Source organism: Pseudophryne corroboree, chromosome 9 (genome assembly GCF_028390025.1).
Source record: "Pseudophryne corroboree isolate aPseCor3 chromosome 9, aPseCor3.hap2, whole genome shotgun sequence".
Classification (NCBI taxonomy): Eukaryota; Metazoa; Chordata; class Amphibia; order Anura; family Myobatrachidae; genus Pseudophryne; species Pseudophryne corroboree.
Genome location: NC_086452.1, coordinates 315,174,545 through 315,189,201, shown reverse-complemented (window position 1 = coordinate 315,189,201; position 14,657 = coordinate 315,174,545). Strand labels below are relative to the sequence as shown.

The 14,657-nt window shown below is 43.3% G+C and overlaps 1 protein-coding gene across 2 annotated transcripts in view; it reads left to right on the top strand.

The window, feature by feature from the left end:
- The window catches only part of MEI1 (meiotic double-stranded break formation protein 1), a 1,382,157-nt gene that overhangs the window by 1,070,724 nt on the left and 296,776 nt on the right, over positions 1 to 14,657 (top strand). For both annotated transcript variants that reach the window (XM_063940445.1, XM_063940446.1), the window contains exon 20: positions 6,463 to 6,750. In XM_063940445.1, coding sequence (XP_063796515.1) covers positions 6,463 to 6,750 — 288 coding nt within the window. The remainder of the gene's footprint in view (positions 1 to 6,462; positions 6,751 to 14,657) is intronic.

The window sequence follows — 14,657 nt, the reverse complement described above, 5'->3', positions numbered from 1 at the left end:
GAGGCAAGTGTTAGCGAAGTAACCTGAGCGCAGCTGATACTCCAGTCCGGGTTTTTACTGTGTAGTGGTTACAGGCTCTGTGCACGGCAGGGAATCCGGCGCTGGTTTTGTGCTCACAGTCTGTGAGGTCTGAGTGGGGCGTGGACAGCACCTGCTATATAAACCATCCTCTCAGGCTAGGCAAATGCTGCTGAATCTTTGTTTGTTAGTCAGTTCCAGAGAGTTAGCTAGTACTGTGTGACTTTGTATTTACTTGTTGCTTACTGCAAATAGGCCTTGGGATTCGGTACTTCACTCTGCCAATCCGGAACTAGCAGTAAGACTGGAGTCAGTTGTTTGACCTGCTGGGGTTCTTTTGCTATTCTGCGAACCCAGGAGGTTTGCGGCTGTACTCTCAGACCTGCTTGCTTAATCCTCCCTCACTGTGCAGGGCGTCCAGGTGTCAGTTTAGTGGCAGTAAGCTGAACCTGTGCCCTGCAAGTGGGGGTTAGGATTGTGGATACTCTCCTTGTGTCTATATTTCTATCTCTGACCAAGGAGTTTATTCCCACACCCGTTGGTAACCCTTTGGGGTTTTTTCTGTTGCTCTTAGCAACATCATTTCAGGTGCTCCACATGTTAAATCACTACACCTCGCTTCATTGTCAGCTCTATTCCATCTGAGCATTCCTGACACTAGGGAGACACCCAATTCCTGAGCCTTTGGGCTTCTCCGTTCACTTTGTGTTTATTAGTTATTCCATCACCTCCTGTGTATGTTATGTTATACTGTCTGTGAGTTTGTTTGCTTCGCTTCCCTCTCTGTTCATACACCGGTATACTCCTGTTAGCACTGGTGTGCGTAACAGATACCTACTCCCTTTCCATCCATTATCATTATATATCTGACTTGTTACTAGAAAGATCGACATATACTGACTATGACTATGGTGGTCATTCCGAGTTGTTCGCTCGCTAGCAGTTTTTAGCAGCCGTGCAAACGCTATGCTGCCTCCCACTGGTAGTGTATTTTAGCTTAGCAGAAGTGCGACCGAAAGGATCGCAGAGCGGCGGCAAACTTTTTTTGTGCAGTTTTAGAGTAGCTCAATACCTACTTAGCGCTTGCGATCACTTCAGACTGTTCAGTTCCTGTTTTGACATCACGAACGCACCCTGCGTTCACCCAGCCACGCCTGCGTTATTCCTGACATGCCTACGTTTTTCTGAACACTCCCTGGAAACGGTCAGTTGACACCCAAAAACGCCCTCTTCCTGTCAATCACTCTGCAGCCAGTTGTGCGACTGAAAAGCTTCGCTAGACCTTGTGTGAAACTACATCGTTTGTTGCAATAGTACGAAGCGCATGCGCATTGTGCCGCATACGCATGCGCAGAAGTGCCATTTTTTTACCTCATCGCTGCAGAGCGAACGAAAGCAGCTAGCGATCAACTCGGAATGGCTACCTATGCCCCATGCTCTCCCGGAGCTTTATTGCACTCTCACATCTATATTATTCCACAGGCTTTATTAGATAATCTTCTTTTCAGAAACACCTATGCTGCATGCCTCAAGATAAATAAAAAAATGGGTAGGAAACATGTTTACTCTCCTTGTATTCCGCTTTGGGGCAATCCCAATTTCCCTCCCCTCTATGCATACATCATTATTTTCCAGTTGGTGCCAGAAGGGTTTGAATCTACCTACCAAATTATTTGACCTAGGAAGCACAATACTGCCTTTCTCCCTACTCAAGGATAAATACTATATTCGTAACAATCATTTTTCATGTACCTCCAGGTACGAAATCTTGCTATCTCTATCCCTCAGCCTACACAATTCAATAGCTCCACAGATATAGTTATTAATATTATTAAATCGGACAAAATCTCTCACACTATAAATATAAAACTAAAGTATTATATAACCCCTTATTATTATCAACTTCCCCTTCACCTCTACAGGATTCTCTGGCTAAGTCTTGGAGCTATGACATTCTGGATATTACTCATTCAGACGGGTGTACTACAAAAGCGCCTTGAGTCCTATTGGAGAAAGAGCGCTATATAAATAAAATTATTATATTATAATTATTATAATATCCCGGCTGCTGGGATCCTGACAGCAGCGATATCGAATGCTTCCCCATTCAGACATGGTTTTCAGTCAGTACTCTTGGAATTTGGTAAACAAAGTAATGACACTACTCCCTTTTTGTTTATCACAATGACCTTAGCTAAAACAACTCATTTTAACCAATTGGATTAAAAAATCCTCCCCGAGTATTCTAGAATTGAAGTCCAGACTGATACAATTAGTTTACTTTGATAAAAGTTTTTTAATAACTGAACCTACAGCGTCGCCGGAGAAATTCTTTACTAAATGGGGAAAATTTATTGACAGCTTGGATGAATCCACCTAGACACAGGTATTATATAACCTGCTTCCAGGGTTCTCTTCTATTTGATTACAATATTCCCCAACAAGTAAGATGTGTGATCTCTCTAATTATGTTATCTATTTCCTTTTTAAGAATCAAAGTGTATTCCCTTTGTAACTGTCCTTACCCTTCCTCTTGTGTTCCCCTTGTCTTTTCAATATATTGTTTTGTTTTAGGTTTCTAACAAATGGATCGGTAGAAGTCACATTCTTTGATTTTTTTTTGTTTTTGTTTTATGTATTACATTATCTTATCTTACGGATTTGTAGGTTGACCTATAATGCCTACCTTTTCTTATAAGTTCCTGCACTTATACCGGTTTTTTTTTTTTGTTACAAACTCAAGATATGGTGCATTGTCTATTCCATTGTAGTTTCAAGCGAATTTGGATCTTCTAACACTATTCTTGTTATAAGATGTTGTTAACGCAAATAAAACCTTTATACCAAATGGGAAGCATAAGGAGAAAAATAAACACGTTTTATCACATTTTCAAATGGGATATGGGTAATGGAGTTGGAGATAAAAAGTTCTCAATGCAATGATTAAATATTACAGATAGGAAAATAGAGACTGAAACATTATACAGTAAATATGCAATAGGTAATTGATATCATATGAATGCAGTTGGATAGAAATGGAAGCTCAAAAGGAGTATGTAATCAAAACAGATATAACACTTGAAATGTTATATCAAAATGTCAAGGGGGAGAGGCATTGGAATAGTGTAATATCAGGATACATGTAATGTCAAATGATGGAGACCAGTAAACAATGGGCTGGTGGAAGAGGTTGGTAGAGGTAGATGTGATGAAAATAGGAATAAAATATGTGCGTTATTGGGTATATGTACTAAAAATGGTGGTGGTGTTTTTTTTAATTTTATTAATGCTGTGGCTATGTAGGTAATTGGAGAGCAGGGGCAGTAATATCTAAACCCAAACGGGGAGAGCATAATCATGTGCCTTAAAAGATTGGGTGAGGACTAGAATATGAAAATGGTTTGAGGGTAACTATAGATAATAGAGATAGGGGCAGGTAATATAAGGAATGACAGCTAGGTAATATGTAAGGTGGATAGGGTATATTTATACAGATTAAAATAAGATACTTCCTACGAGGCTAAACAATACAAAAACCACAGTAAAATAATACACTGACCAAAATTTCTTACAACCCACCCTCACCTCAACCATACCCCTGAATGTGTTAAAGATGAATTGTAAATTGTGATGAGTGCTTTAAATTAACAGATTAAGTAAAATAGGAGTGAGTGGACCCTACGGTCCCAGACTCCTACCACCCAATATCATTGCTATCCACTGATGTAAAAATTTTGGCCAAGATTTTGGCGATTCGACTTAATACTGTTATAGCATCGATTATTCATGATAACCAGACAGGGTTTATGCCAGGCAAGTCTACCCTACAAAACCTGAGGCGGCTGTTTTGTCATCTGCAGAGGGGGGATCAATCGGGATCGGATGCCGTGGTGGTTTCCTTGGACGCCGCTAAGGCATTTGACTCCGTGGAATGGGATTACCTGTGGGAAGTCCTTAGAAAATTTGCTTTTGGCCCCAAATTTATATGATGGTTGCAGTTGCTCTACTCCTCTCCTATGGCTCGTCTATCTGTCAATGGTTTTGTTACGTCCCCCTTCGCTTTATATCGTGGTACTAGACAGGGCTGCCCGTTGTCCCCTGCCCTCTTTGTCCTAGCTATAGAACCACTGGCGAGTTTTGTTAGAATGTCCCCTGATGTTAGGGGCATTACTATTGATGAACATGAGGATGTTATCGTATTGTACGCTGATGATATGCTCTTGTTTCTCAATGATGCCGATGTTTCCCTGACCTCCCTGCTGAATATTGTTGACACATTTGGCTTCTATTCTGGCTTGTCTATCAATTGGAATAAATCTCATATCCTCCCCTTATCTGGTATTGTCCCTGACCCGTTACCTATTGTTTGCTCACTGCAGTGGACCCTCCGCTTTCGATATCTTGGTGTCTGGATCACTCCTGATGTCACAACTTTTGTGCATCATAACATAGACCAGGTCATGGAGGATTTGAAGCGTCGGTTCCATGTATGGAAGAAGCTTCCCCTTACTGTCACGGGTCGCATTAATCTAATTAAAATTGTGATCCAACTGAAATTTCTTTACCTATTACAACATTCCCCTGTTTATATTCCTAAGAAGGTATTCTCTGGCATTGATAGTGTACTCTCTTCATTTGTTTGGGGTAACAAGGCACCTAGGGTTGCCCTGAGAGCTCTGGTTAAGGCTAAATCTGCTGGAGGATTGGGCTTTCCTAATATGCGCGCTTATTATCTGGCTGCTCAACTTGTACATTTGTCCAGTTGGATTTTAAATAGCGATAGTCCCACGTTTGTGAGATTCTTTGCCGAGTGTGTGGGGTCTCACTTCTCCCCTGTTCAGTTCCTTCTTTCAGCCTTTTCTACTGCTGGTCTTCCCCCTCTACTCCGTCAATCGCTACTTGTATGGCGACTGGCTCACTCTTTTTATGACTGGAGCGATACAGATTCCGATACGCCCCTTTGGTTTAACACAACATATAGGGAACTATTGCATCTCACACAAGATAATATATGGATTGGTGCGGGCCTTATAACAATTTCACAGCTATATGATAATGGTGTTTTCAAATCTTTTGCGCAACTGCGGGATCAGCTTGATATATCCAATAAATCCTTTTATCGTTACCTACAGCTCCGTCATGCGGTGCAGCACAATTTGCGGTTTCATCTCCGACCATTTCTAATTCGCCAATTAAAGAATTGGTTGTGGACCTGGGTACGAGACATCAAGTTTCCACTTTATATGCTAGCCTTAATGATCACATTTGCCCGAATGTTTTTGACCTGCTTAAACTTAAATGGGAGCAGGACATAGGTCCGCTTGAAGATGACCAGTGGCTCCAGGTGTTGTGCTCTCTTAAGTATACTACTCCATGTATCAGATATCAACAAGTCTTCTTTTTTATTCTTCATAGGTCGTATAGAACTCCAGTTTCTCTTTTTAAAGCGGGGCTGCAGCCTAATGATACATGCCCGAGGTGTGGTGCCTCTGGAGCTAATTTCTGGCACTTATTATGGTTATGCCCAACTGTGTATGCTTTCTGGGAAGCGATTTGGTCAGACATACTAATTACAGAACCGATGTTACCCCCCTTCTCTCCTAAATTGTGAATGTTTACCCTAGATTTAGAGGAAACCTACTGTCCGATACTTTATAAATATGTTCTTTGCTTGACTACCTTAACGAAGGTGATTATAGCGCGTAACTGGTTTGCTGTCTCCCCTCCTAACCTATACAACTAGCAGGCTCTGGTAAATGAGGTATCTGGACACGAAAGGTTTACACATAGGTCTAGAGCAGCGGTTCTCAAACTCGGTCCTCGGGAGCCCACACAGTGCATGTTTTGCAGGTAACCCAGCAGGTGCACAGGTGTATTAATTACTCACTGACACATTTTAAAAGGTCCACAGGTGGAGCTAATTATTTCACTTGCGATTCTGTGAGGAGACCTGCAAAACATGCACTGTGTGGGCCCCCGAGGACCGAGTTTGAGAACCTCTGGTCTAGAGGGACCCTGCCACATTATCTCAATAAGTGGAACAGGTGGAACACCTCCCGTCTAGCTACGGCTATGGCGGCTCCAGCTCAACTCTCTGATTGTTAATACTATATGAGAGATTAATGATCACAAAACCCTTATGTATTGATATAAACACGGCACTTTTTATTGATCTGTATATGACATTGTGACATGGATTGTATATGTTTATTCACTGTATGTTTTTGTGTTTGTTTGTGGGGTTTTTTCTTTTTGTTTCTATGTTCTTTTTGTTTCCCTTGAAAAAAGAAAATAATAAAAAATTACTTAAAATAAAATAGGAGTGAGTACTTTTATAGTGAAGCTAATCATTATAACATTCTAAAAATAGATTTCAAGATAAGTGACGTGTGTAATATATTCTTATGCCTTAAATCTAATAGTAATTTCTGTACTTCCTTGCAGATTTCGCTAAATGTGATTTGTAAAATATTAGAAAATGTTCCTGAAATCCACCTGGTCTACTTTCATCATCCTATTTTCCTCAAATTCTTCCTCCGCTATCCCCAGCTGATGCAGAAATATGGTAGACAAGTGATGGAACTTTGGATTATTCAAGAAGATTGCAGTGTAGTGAGCGAGAAGAACCCAAAAGCAAGCAATGTGGCTAAACTCATGCCAGCTACCCAATGTACTTCAAATCCAATACTAAGTATACTGCACAGCTATCCAAATGTGATTCTTATTTTGTTGGTATGTTCTCTATATGAAATCATTTTCTTTCATTATAATATGTCTCTATCAAAACAGAAATATAGTTTTTGAAATCAAAGTTAATTCCAATTTAAAAGGAAAAGTAGTTATATGGCAAATTGCAGGATACTGTGCAATTACATTTTACAGCCTTGAATAGCAATTCCACAAGACAAAAACTGAAAACTCTCCCAAAAATGTACTATAAGAAATGCAAATGAAAATACTAGAACATTCAAAATGTCCTGAAGAACTTAGAAATAAGACTAGACCTGGCCACTGCAGTCATATCTCTTAAATCTCTTAAATCATTTGCAGGTCCTGGTCCTGACTGCTTTACTGCCTCTGATTATAAGAGGTTTTTGCTTGCCCTTTCCCCCTTGCTTGTTGATTTTTATAATACAGTTCTTGGCGCCCGGAAATTTGATGGTGCCACCACCAGGTCAGAGATCATAGTTTTTCATGAAGAAGGATGTGATCCCACTCCATGCACTAGCTATAGACCAATTTCCCTTCTAAACTTTTTGCAAAAATTCTGGCTACCCAACTCGCATTGATTATTTCCTCACCAGTACATCTAGACCAAGTTGGCTTTAATCCTGGCCTTCAATCCTCAGACAACAATCATAAACTCCTCGATTTCATACTCATAGCTAATGAGAAATCTTTCCCTGCCCTGGAGATGATCAAAGACACAGAAAAGGCCATAGACAGAGTAGACTGGACCTTCATGCATCTGAACTGTATGTGTGGCATAGCATCTCTTTATTTCAATCCTTCTGATTTGGCTCTAGCAAACAGATTTATCTCTCACATTTAATATTCATGATGGTACTAGGCAAGGTTGCCCCCAATCACCTATCTTGCCTTAATAAAAGAGCCATTGGCAGCTAGCTTACATAGTAACCCAGACATTTTGGGTATCCAAATCAGTCCTGTAAACCATAAAACTATGCTCACTATAACCAAACCTTCATCTTCCCTTTCCTGGTTCCTTGCTGAGCTTCACACCTATAGCCAGTTATCTTTTTAGAATTAATTGAGTTAAAATTGAGGTCCTCCTCTGCACCCAAACACTTCTTTAATAATAAAGTAATTTTGACTTCCGTTGGCGTTCTTGTTCTGTGAAGTACCCAGGTGTGCAGCACACCAAATCTTACGACCAACTATTCACTGCAAACTTTCCTCCCCTTTTATAGAAAATTCAGCAAGATCTTGGGACCTGGGGGACCGATTTCATATGGGTCCCCCATGGATGTATTAATGCCATCAAAATGAATGTTCTCGCAAGGTTCCTCTACCTCTTTACACTTCCAGTCTGTGTCCATCCCTTGTTATGTCTAATCTTCAGTGTTTAGTGTCTAGATTTATATGGTGTGGTAAGAGGCCCAGGGTGTGGTTCTGGATTCTCGGTCATTGCTCCATAGATGGTGACCTAGGTCTCCAAAACTACCACAAATATTACATAACAGCTCACCTTACTCAAGCAGTCTTGGCTCATGCTAATTGTCATTGCAGTACTTTTGATGATTTTAATTATTATTATACTTTATTTATATGGCATCACATGGGATCTGCAGCACCTAATTATAGAGTACATAAACAAAGAAGCAAAACAAGAAAATAGTTACTTACAATTCAAGACAATATAGGACAAGTACAGGGTATATAAGCATAGCTGCGTCAGTAGATTACACTGAAATAAGTATGAGGGTGGAAGAAAATGGAGGGATTTGGTGCCATCGAAGGGAGTATTGAAAAGAAGATAGGCTAAGTCAGAGATGGAAAAGCACATGAGGGAAGAGGGCCCTGCTCGCAAAAGCTTACATTCTAAAGGGGAGGGGCACACAGACGGGGTAGAAAGTGAATGTGGGACAAAGGGCTTAGGATGAGAGATGGCTGGGTTTGGTGCAGAATTGGGTCTTGAGGGCCAATTTGGAGAGTCTGAGGGGGAGAGATAGATAATTACAGAGAAAGGGAGCAGCACATGCAAAATCTTGGAGGTAGGAGTGGGAGGAGGTAAACAGTAGGCTGGAGAGGCGGCATGAATTAGCAGAGCAAAGAGGATGGGCAGGAGTGTAAAGGGAGATAAGGTCAGAGATGTAAATGGGAGAGGAGTGGGTGAGGGCTTTGTAAGTGAGTGTGAGAGGCTTGAAATGGATTCTGAAGGGGAAGAGGAGCCAGTGAAGGGAATGTAAGAGAGGGGAGGTGGATGCAGTACGTTTGGTGAGGATGATAAGCCGGGCAGCAGCATTGAGTATAGATTGGAGTATAGAGATGCATTTGTCATGGATGCCAGATAGAAGATTACAGTAGTACAGTCTGGAGATGACCAGTAAGTGGATAAGTATCTTAGTGGCATCCTGGATGAGAAAGGGTCTGATCCTGAGATGAAAGTGACAGGTTTGTGAGAGGTGCTGAATGTGTGGTTTTAAGGAGAGGGAGTCAAGGCTCAGACAGAGCACTTGGGAGCTAAAGGAGATAGTAGTGCCATTAACAGATAATGAACTTGTGGGAGGTGAGGTTGTGCGGAAGGGTGGACAAATGATCAGCTCAGTCTTAGACATGTTAAGTTCAAGAAAGCACTGGGACATCCAGGAAGAGTTAGCAGAGAAATAGTTAGATACATGAGTGATGAGAGCGGGGGAGAGGTCAGGGGAGGAAAGGTAGATTTGAGTATCATCAGCTTAGAGATGATATTGTAAGTCAAAAGAGCTAATTGTCCCCGGCAAGGATCTCTGCAGTTGTACTCCAGTGTCTCCGGCATTTCCAGCTGCCAGTTCGCTACACCGGCTCCAGTGTATTCAGCAGCCGATAATCTCTCTGCGTACCAGTCATCCGTGTTCCAAGTAATCAGCGTCTCAAGTCTCCGTTCTCAAGTTCCACAAATCCAACAGCGTCTCAGTCTCCGTTCTCAAATCCACAGCGTTTAAAACCCCTGCACTTCAATTCCTCACATCATCAGCGTCTCAGTCTACGTTTTCAAGTTCTACAAATCCACAGCGTCTAAAACCCCTGCACTTCAGTTTCTCACGTCATCAGCGTCTCAGTCTCCGTTCCCAAGCCCCACAAATCCACAGCGTCTAAAACCCCTGCACTTCAAATCATCAGCGTCTCAATCTCCATTCTCAAGTTCTATAAATCCACAGCGTCTAAAACCTCTGCACTTCAATTTCTCACGTCATCAGCATCTCAGTGTCCGTTCCCAAGCTTTACAAATTCACAGCGTCAAAAACCCCTGCACTTCAGTTTCTCACGTCATCAGCGTCTCTGTCACCACTCACAAGTTCTTCAACCATCAGTGCTAATAATCATCATTCATAAGCTCCATAAGTTATCAGTGACTTTCTAAACATCACCCGCAGTTTCTTCTATTACCAGCATCCCCAATACTGCTCACTAAACCCTTCAGTGGGTCTGGACATTTCCTCATTTATTCCTTTTTGGCATTTGACTTTAAGTTGTTTTCCTTTGCAAATAAAGCTCTTTAATATTTCATCAAACTCCACTTTCAGCGTCCTGTATGAGGAAGTCCTATATCAGGCCTTCCCTTTTCAGTTGTGGTTCCTCTTCCCAACCATCGGAAGAATCCCCAAGTTCACAACACCCTCAGTCTAGGCCAGTGACACTAATGAGCTCACCACCTAAAGAGGATGTATAAAGAGAGAAAAGTACCAGACCAAGAACAGAACCTTGGTGGACACCTACAGTTAGCGGAAGTGGGGGGGGGGGGTGGAGTCATGAGAGGAGACAAAGATGGAATGGTCAGAGAAATAGGAGGAAAGCCAGGAGTGGGCAGTATCATGCAGACTAAGGGAGTGAAGGATTTGCAGAAGGAGAGGTTGGTCCACAGTGTCAAAAGCAGCAGAGAGATCAAGGAGAATAAGCAGAGAGTAGTGGCCCTTGGATTTAGCATAAAGGAGGTCACTTCAGACTTTCATGAGGGTAGTTTCAGTAAAGTGGATAGGACAGAAGCTAGACTAGAATGGGTCAAGCAGTGAGTTGGCATTAAGAAAGGCAGTAAGGGAGTTGTAGACAATATGCTTAAGGAGTTTGGAGGCAATAGGGTGGAGAGAGATGGGTCAATAGTTAGAGAGAGAGTATCAAGTATAGGTTTTTTAAGAATAGAGGAGATGAGTGCATGCTTGAAGGCAGAGAGGACAGTACCTGTTGAGAGTGAGAGATTGAGGTGGCCAAGATGGGAACAGACAGAAAGAGAGGTAGCAGAGGAGACATGAGGGTATAAGGTCAAGTGGGGAGGTGGAGGGGGGGACGAATGAGGGCCATGGTTTCCTCACCATATACATGGGAGAAAGATATCAGAGTTGCTAAAAGGGATTGGGAGGGGTGTTAAGGGAAAAGAGGTGGCGGATTGCTGATGGTTTGGTTGTATGTGATGTCCTCATGTATGGAGTCAATTTTGTATGTGAAGTGGCAAGGTCAAGAGCTAAGAGTGAGGAGCTGAGACCAGGTGGGGGTAGACAGAAGAGGGAGTTGAGAGTGGCAAAGAGGTTCTCGCGGTTTGAAGACTGGGAGGAAATAAGGTTCTTCAAGTATGACTGTTTCATGAGGGAAAGGGCAGCACTGAAGGAAGAGAGCATAAGTTTGAAAAGGAGGAAGTCTGCCTTAGAGCGTGGGAGAGACCAAGCAAAGATGTAAGGTTAAGGGGTTTAGAGGCAGGGGATTTAGTGGGGATATTGATTGGGATGTTGAAATCGCCTAAGATAATGAAGGGAATGTCAAAAGAGAGGTAGTGAGGAAGCCAGGAAGCAAAGTTGTCAAGGAATTTAAAGGGAATGCCAGGGGGGCCGTAAATGACAGCTATTTGAAGATAAATAGGTTGGAAGAGGCAGATAGCATGTACCTCAAATGTAGAGAATGTAAAGGACAGTTCTAGGGGTATGAGATGGTAGGAGTAGCTAGAGGGTTAATGGACTCCAACATCTTGAGGCCAACATTGTAAATTTCCTCTCTATGTACTCATTTTTTTGGAGGCACCCCAGTCACAGACCTCCTTCCTCTCCCCAACCCATACCCTCTGCTTTTCGCTTGATTTATGGACCACTGTAGTAGAGTATTTTGCTTGGTCCAAAATCATCTCCACATGACACTTCTATGGACTAATGAGGCATTTCCTCCTGGAGTTGACCCCAAACTCTTTGACTATTGGACCACACATAATATTAACTTTATTTGTGACCTTGTCACTCTTCATGTATTCCCTGAGTCTTCTGACCTCCAAGATACTGTAGGCTGGGTTTGCCCTCCGAATGTTTTTATCAATATTTCCAATTCCGACACCTCTATACATCCGCGTTAGGTTCTCGATGCCACCCACCATATACTACTCTAGAAAGTTTTCGCCTCTTTAGGTCTTAATTGAAAGGCCTATTATCAACTCTTTACAGCCTCCTGATTACCCACAATCAACTCTACACCCCTACATCAGGGTGTAGAATTGGATCTTGATCCGAGGCACCAACAGGCTAAAGCTTTGACTGTTCCCAAGATGCACTGCACCGCCTCTATATCCCCGCCTCCAGGCACTGGAGCTCAGTTTTGTTAACCAGTCCAATGCAGTAGCAGGTAAAAGAGAGACAACAGTAGTTAGTAGCCACATATAAACACATTCACACGACAGGAGAAGGTACCAGCGGCTAATGCCATACCAACCCAAAGAAGCTAAGTGCATCAGGGTTGGCGCCCTGTGGAATCCAGTGTACCTCGCAGAAAGAGATTTAACAATGGTAAATCTTACCATAAATCTCCTTTTCCACAGCGGGGTACACTGGTATTCCACAGGGAATAACATCGGGGATGTCCTAAAACAGTTCTTCATGGGAGTGGACGCACTGTAGTGGACACAAGAACCCGGCATCCAAAGGAAGCATCCTGGGAGGCAGAAGTATTAAAGGCATAGAACCTGATGAACGTGTTTACTGAGGACCACATAGCCGCCTTGCACAACTGTTCCAGGGATGCGCCACGACGGGCCGCCCAAGAAGGTCCAACAGACCAAGTAGAATGGGCCTTGATAGTAGCAGTAGCTGGAAGTCCAGCCTGTACATAAGCTTGTGCAATCACCATTCTAATCCATCTGGCCAAGGTCTGCTTATTTGCAGGCCAGCCACGTTTGTGAAAACCAAAACGGACAAAGAGAGAATCGGATCTCCTAAGAGAGGCGGTTCTCTTCACATATATATGGAGAGCCCGTACCACATCCAAAGACCGTTCTTTGGAGGACAAACCAGGAGAGATAAAGGCCGGAATCACAATCTCTTGGTTAAGGTGGAAAGACGACACCACCTTAGGCAGATAACCAGGGTGAGTTCTAAGAACCGCACGGTCACGGTGAAAAATCAGAAAGGGTGACCGACAGGATAAGGCTCCCAAGTCAGAAAACCTTCTAGCAAAAGCAATAGCCATCAAAAATAAAACCTTAAGTGTAAGCCATTTAAGGTCCACAGACTCAAGAGGTTCAAAAGGAGACTCTTGTAGGGCATCCAGAACAACTGACAAATCCCAAGGATCCACAGGAGGAATATAGGGAGATTGAATCCGTAAAACACCCTGAGTGAAAGTTGACCCCAAACTCAGGCAAAGTCACAATTCTTCTCTGAAACCATACCGACAAGACTGAAATATAAACCTTGAGGGAGGCCAGACGAAGGCCTAATTGCAGGCCCTGTTGCAGAAAAGCCAAAGGTTTGGCAGTACTGAACTTGTATGCATCATAATTCTTAGCCGCACACAAGGTGAAGTAAGAATTCCAGACCCTATAATAAATCCAAGCCGAAGCCGGTTTACGGGTTTTCAACATAGTTTTAATGACCGCCTCAGAAAATCCTTTGGCCCTCAGAACTGAAGCTTCAAGAACCACGCCGTCAAAGCCAGTCGGGCTAGATCCTAGTAGACACAAGGGCCCTGAACGAGCAGGTCTGGGCATTGCGGAAGAAGAATAGGACGCTCTATCGAGAAACCCTGCAGGTCTGAGAACCAATGCCATCTGGGCCATGCTGGAGCGATTAGAAGTAGTTATCCTCCTTCGTGCTTGAACTTCCTTATTACCCTGGGCAGGAGTGACATGGGAGGGAACATGTATGGCAGCTGAAAGTTCCATGGAATTGCCAGTGCATCCACGAACGCTGCTTGAGGATCCCTTGTCTTTGCTCCGAAGACCGGAACCTTGTGATTGTGTCGAGACACCATCTGGTCTACATCTGGTAGACTGCACTTGTCCACTAGGAGTTGAAAGACTTCTGGATGAAGGCTCCACTCTCTGGCGTGTACGTCCTGATGACTGAGGAAGTCCGCTTCCCAGTTGAGGACACCCGGAATGAACACTGCAGATATGGCTGGCAGATGGTGTTCCACCCATAGAAGAATCTTTGACACGTCCATCATTGCCATGCGGCTTTGAGTGCCCCCTTGATGATTTATGTATGCCACCATAATGGCGTTGTCCGACTGTTTCAGAGCATTGAACACTGCCCACAACTCCAGAATGTTTATCGGAAGGAGAGATTCCTCCCTGGTCCACCGACCCTAAAGAGAGTGTTGCTCCAACACCGCGCTCCAACCCCTGCAGACTGGCATCCGTCGTTAGGAGGACCCAGTTGGAGATCCAGAAGGGACGACCCCTGCTCAATCGTTGGTCCTGGAGCCACCAGCTCAGAGACAGACGGACTTCCGGAGTCAAGGAAATCATGTGAGACCTGATCCGGTGAGGCAAGCCATCTCACTTGGAAAGGATTAACCTCTGCAGAGGGCGAGAATGAAATTGAGCGTACTCTGCCATGTCGAAAGCCGACACCATGAGGCCTAGTACTTGCATCGCTACACGAGGGCGAGAGATAAAGCATTGTATCCTGTTCTGAAGTTTCAGGACCTTCTCCGGATACAAGAAC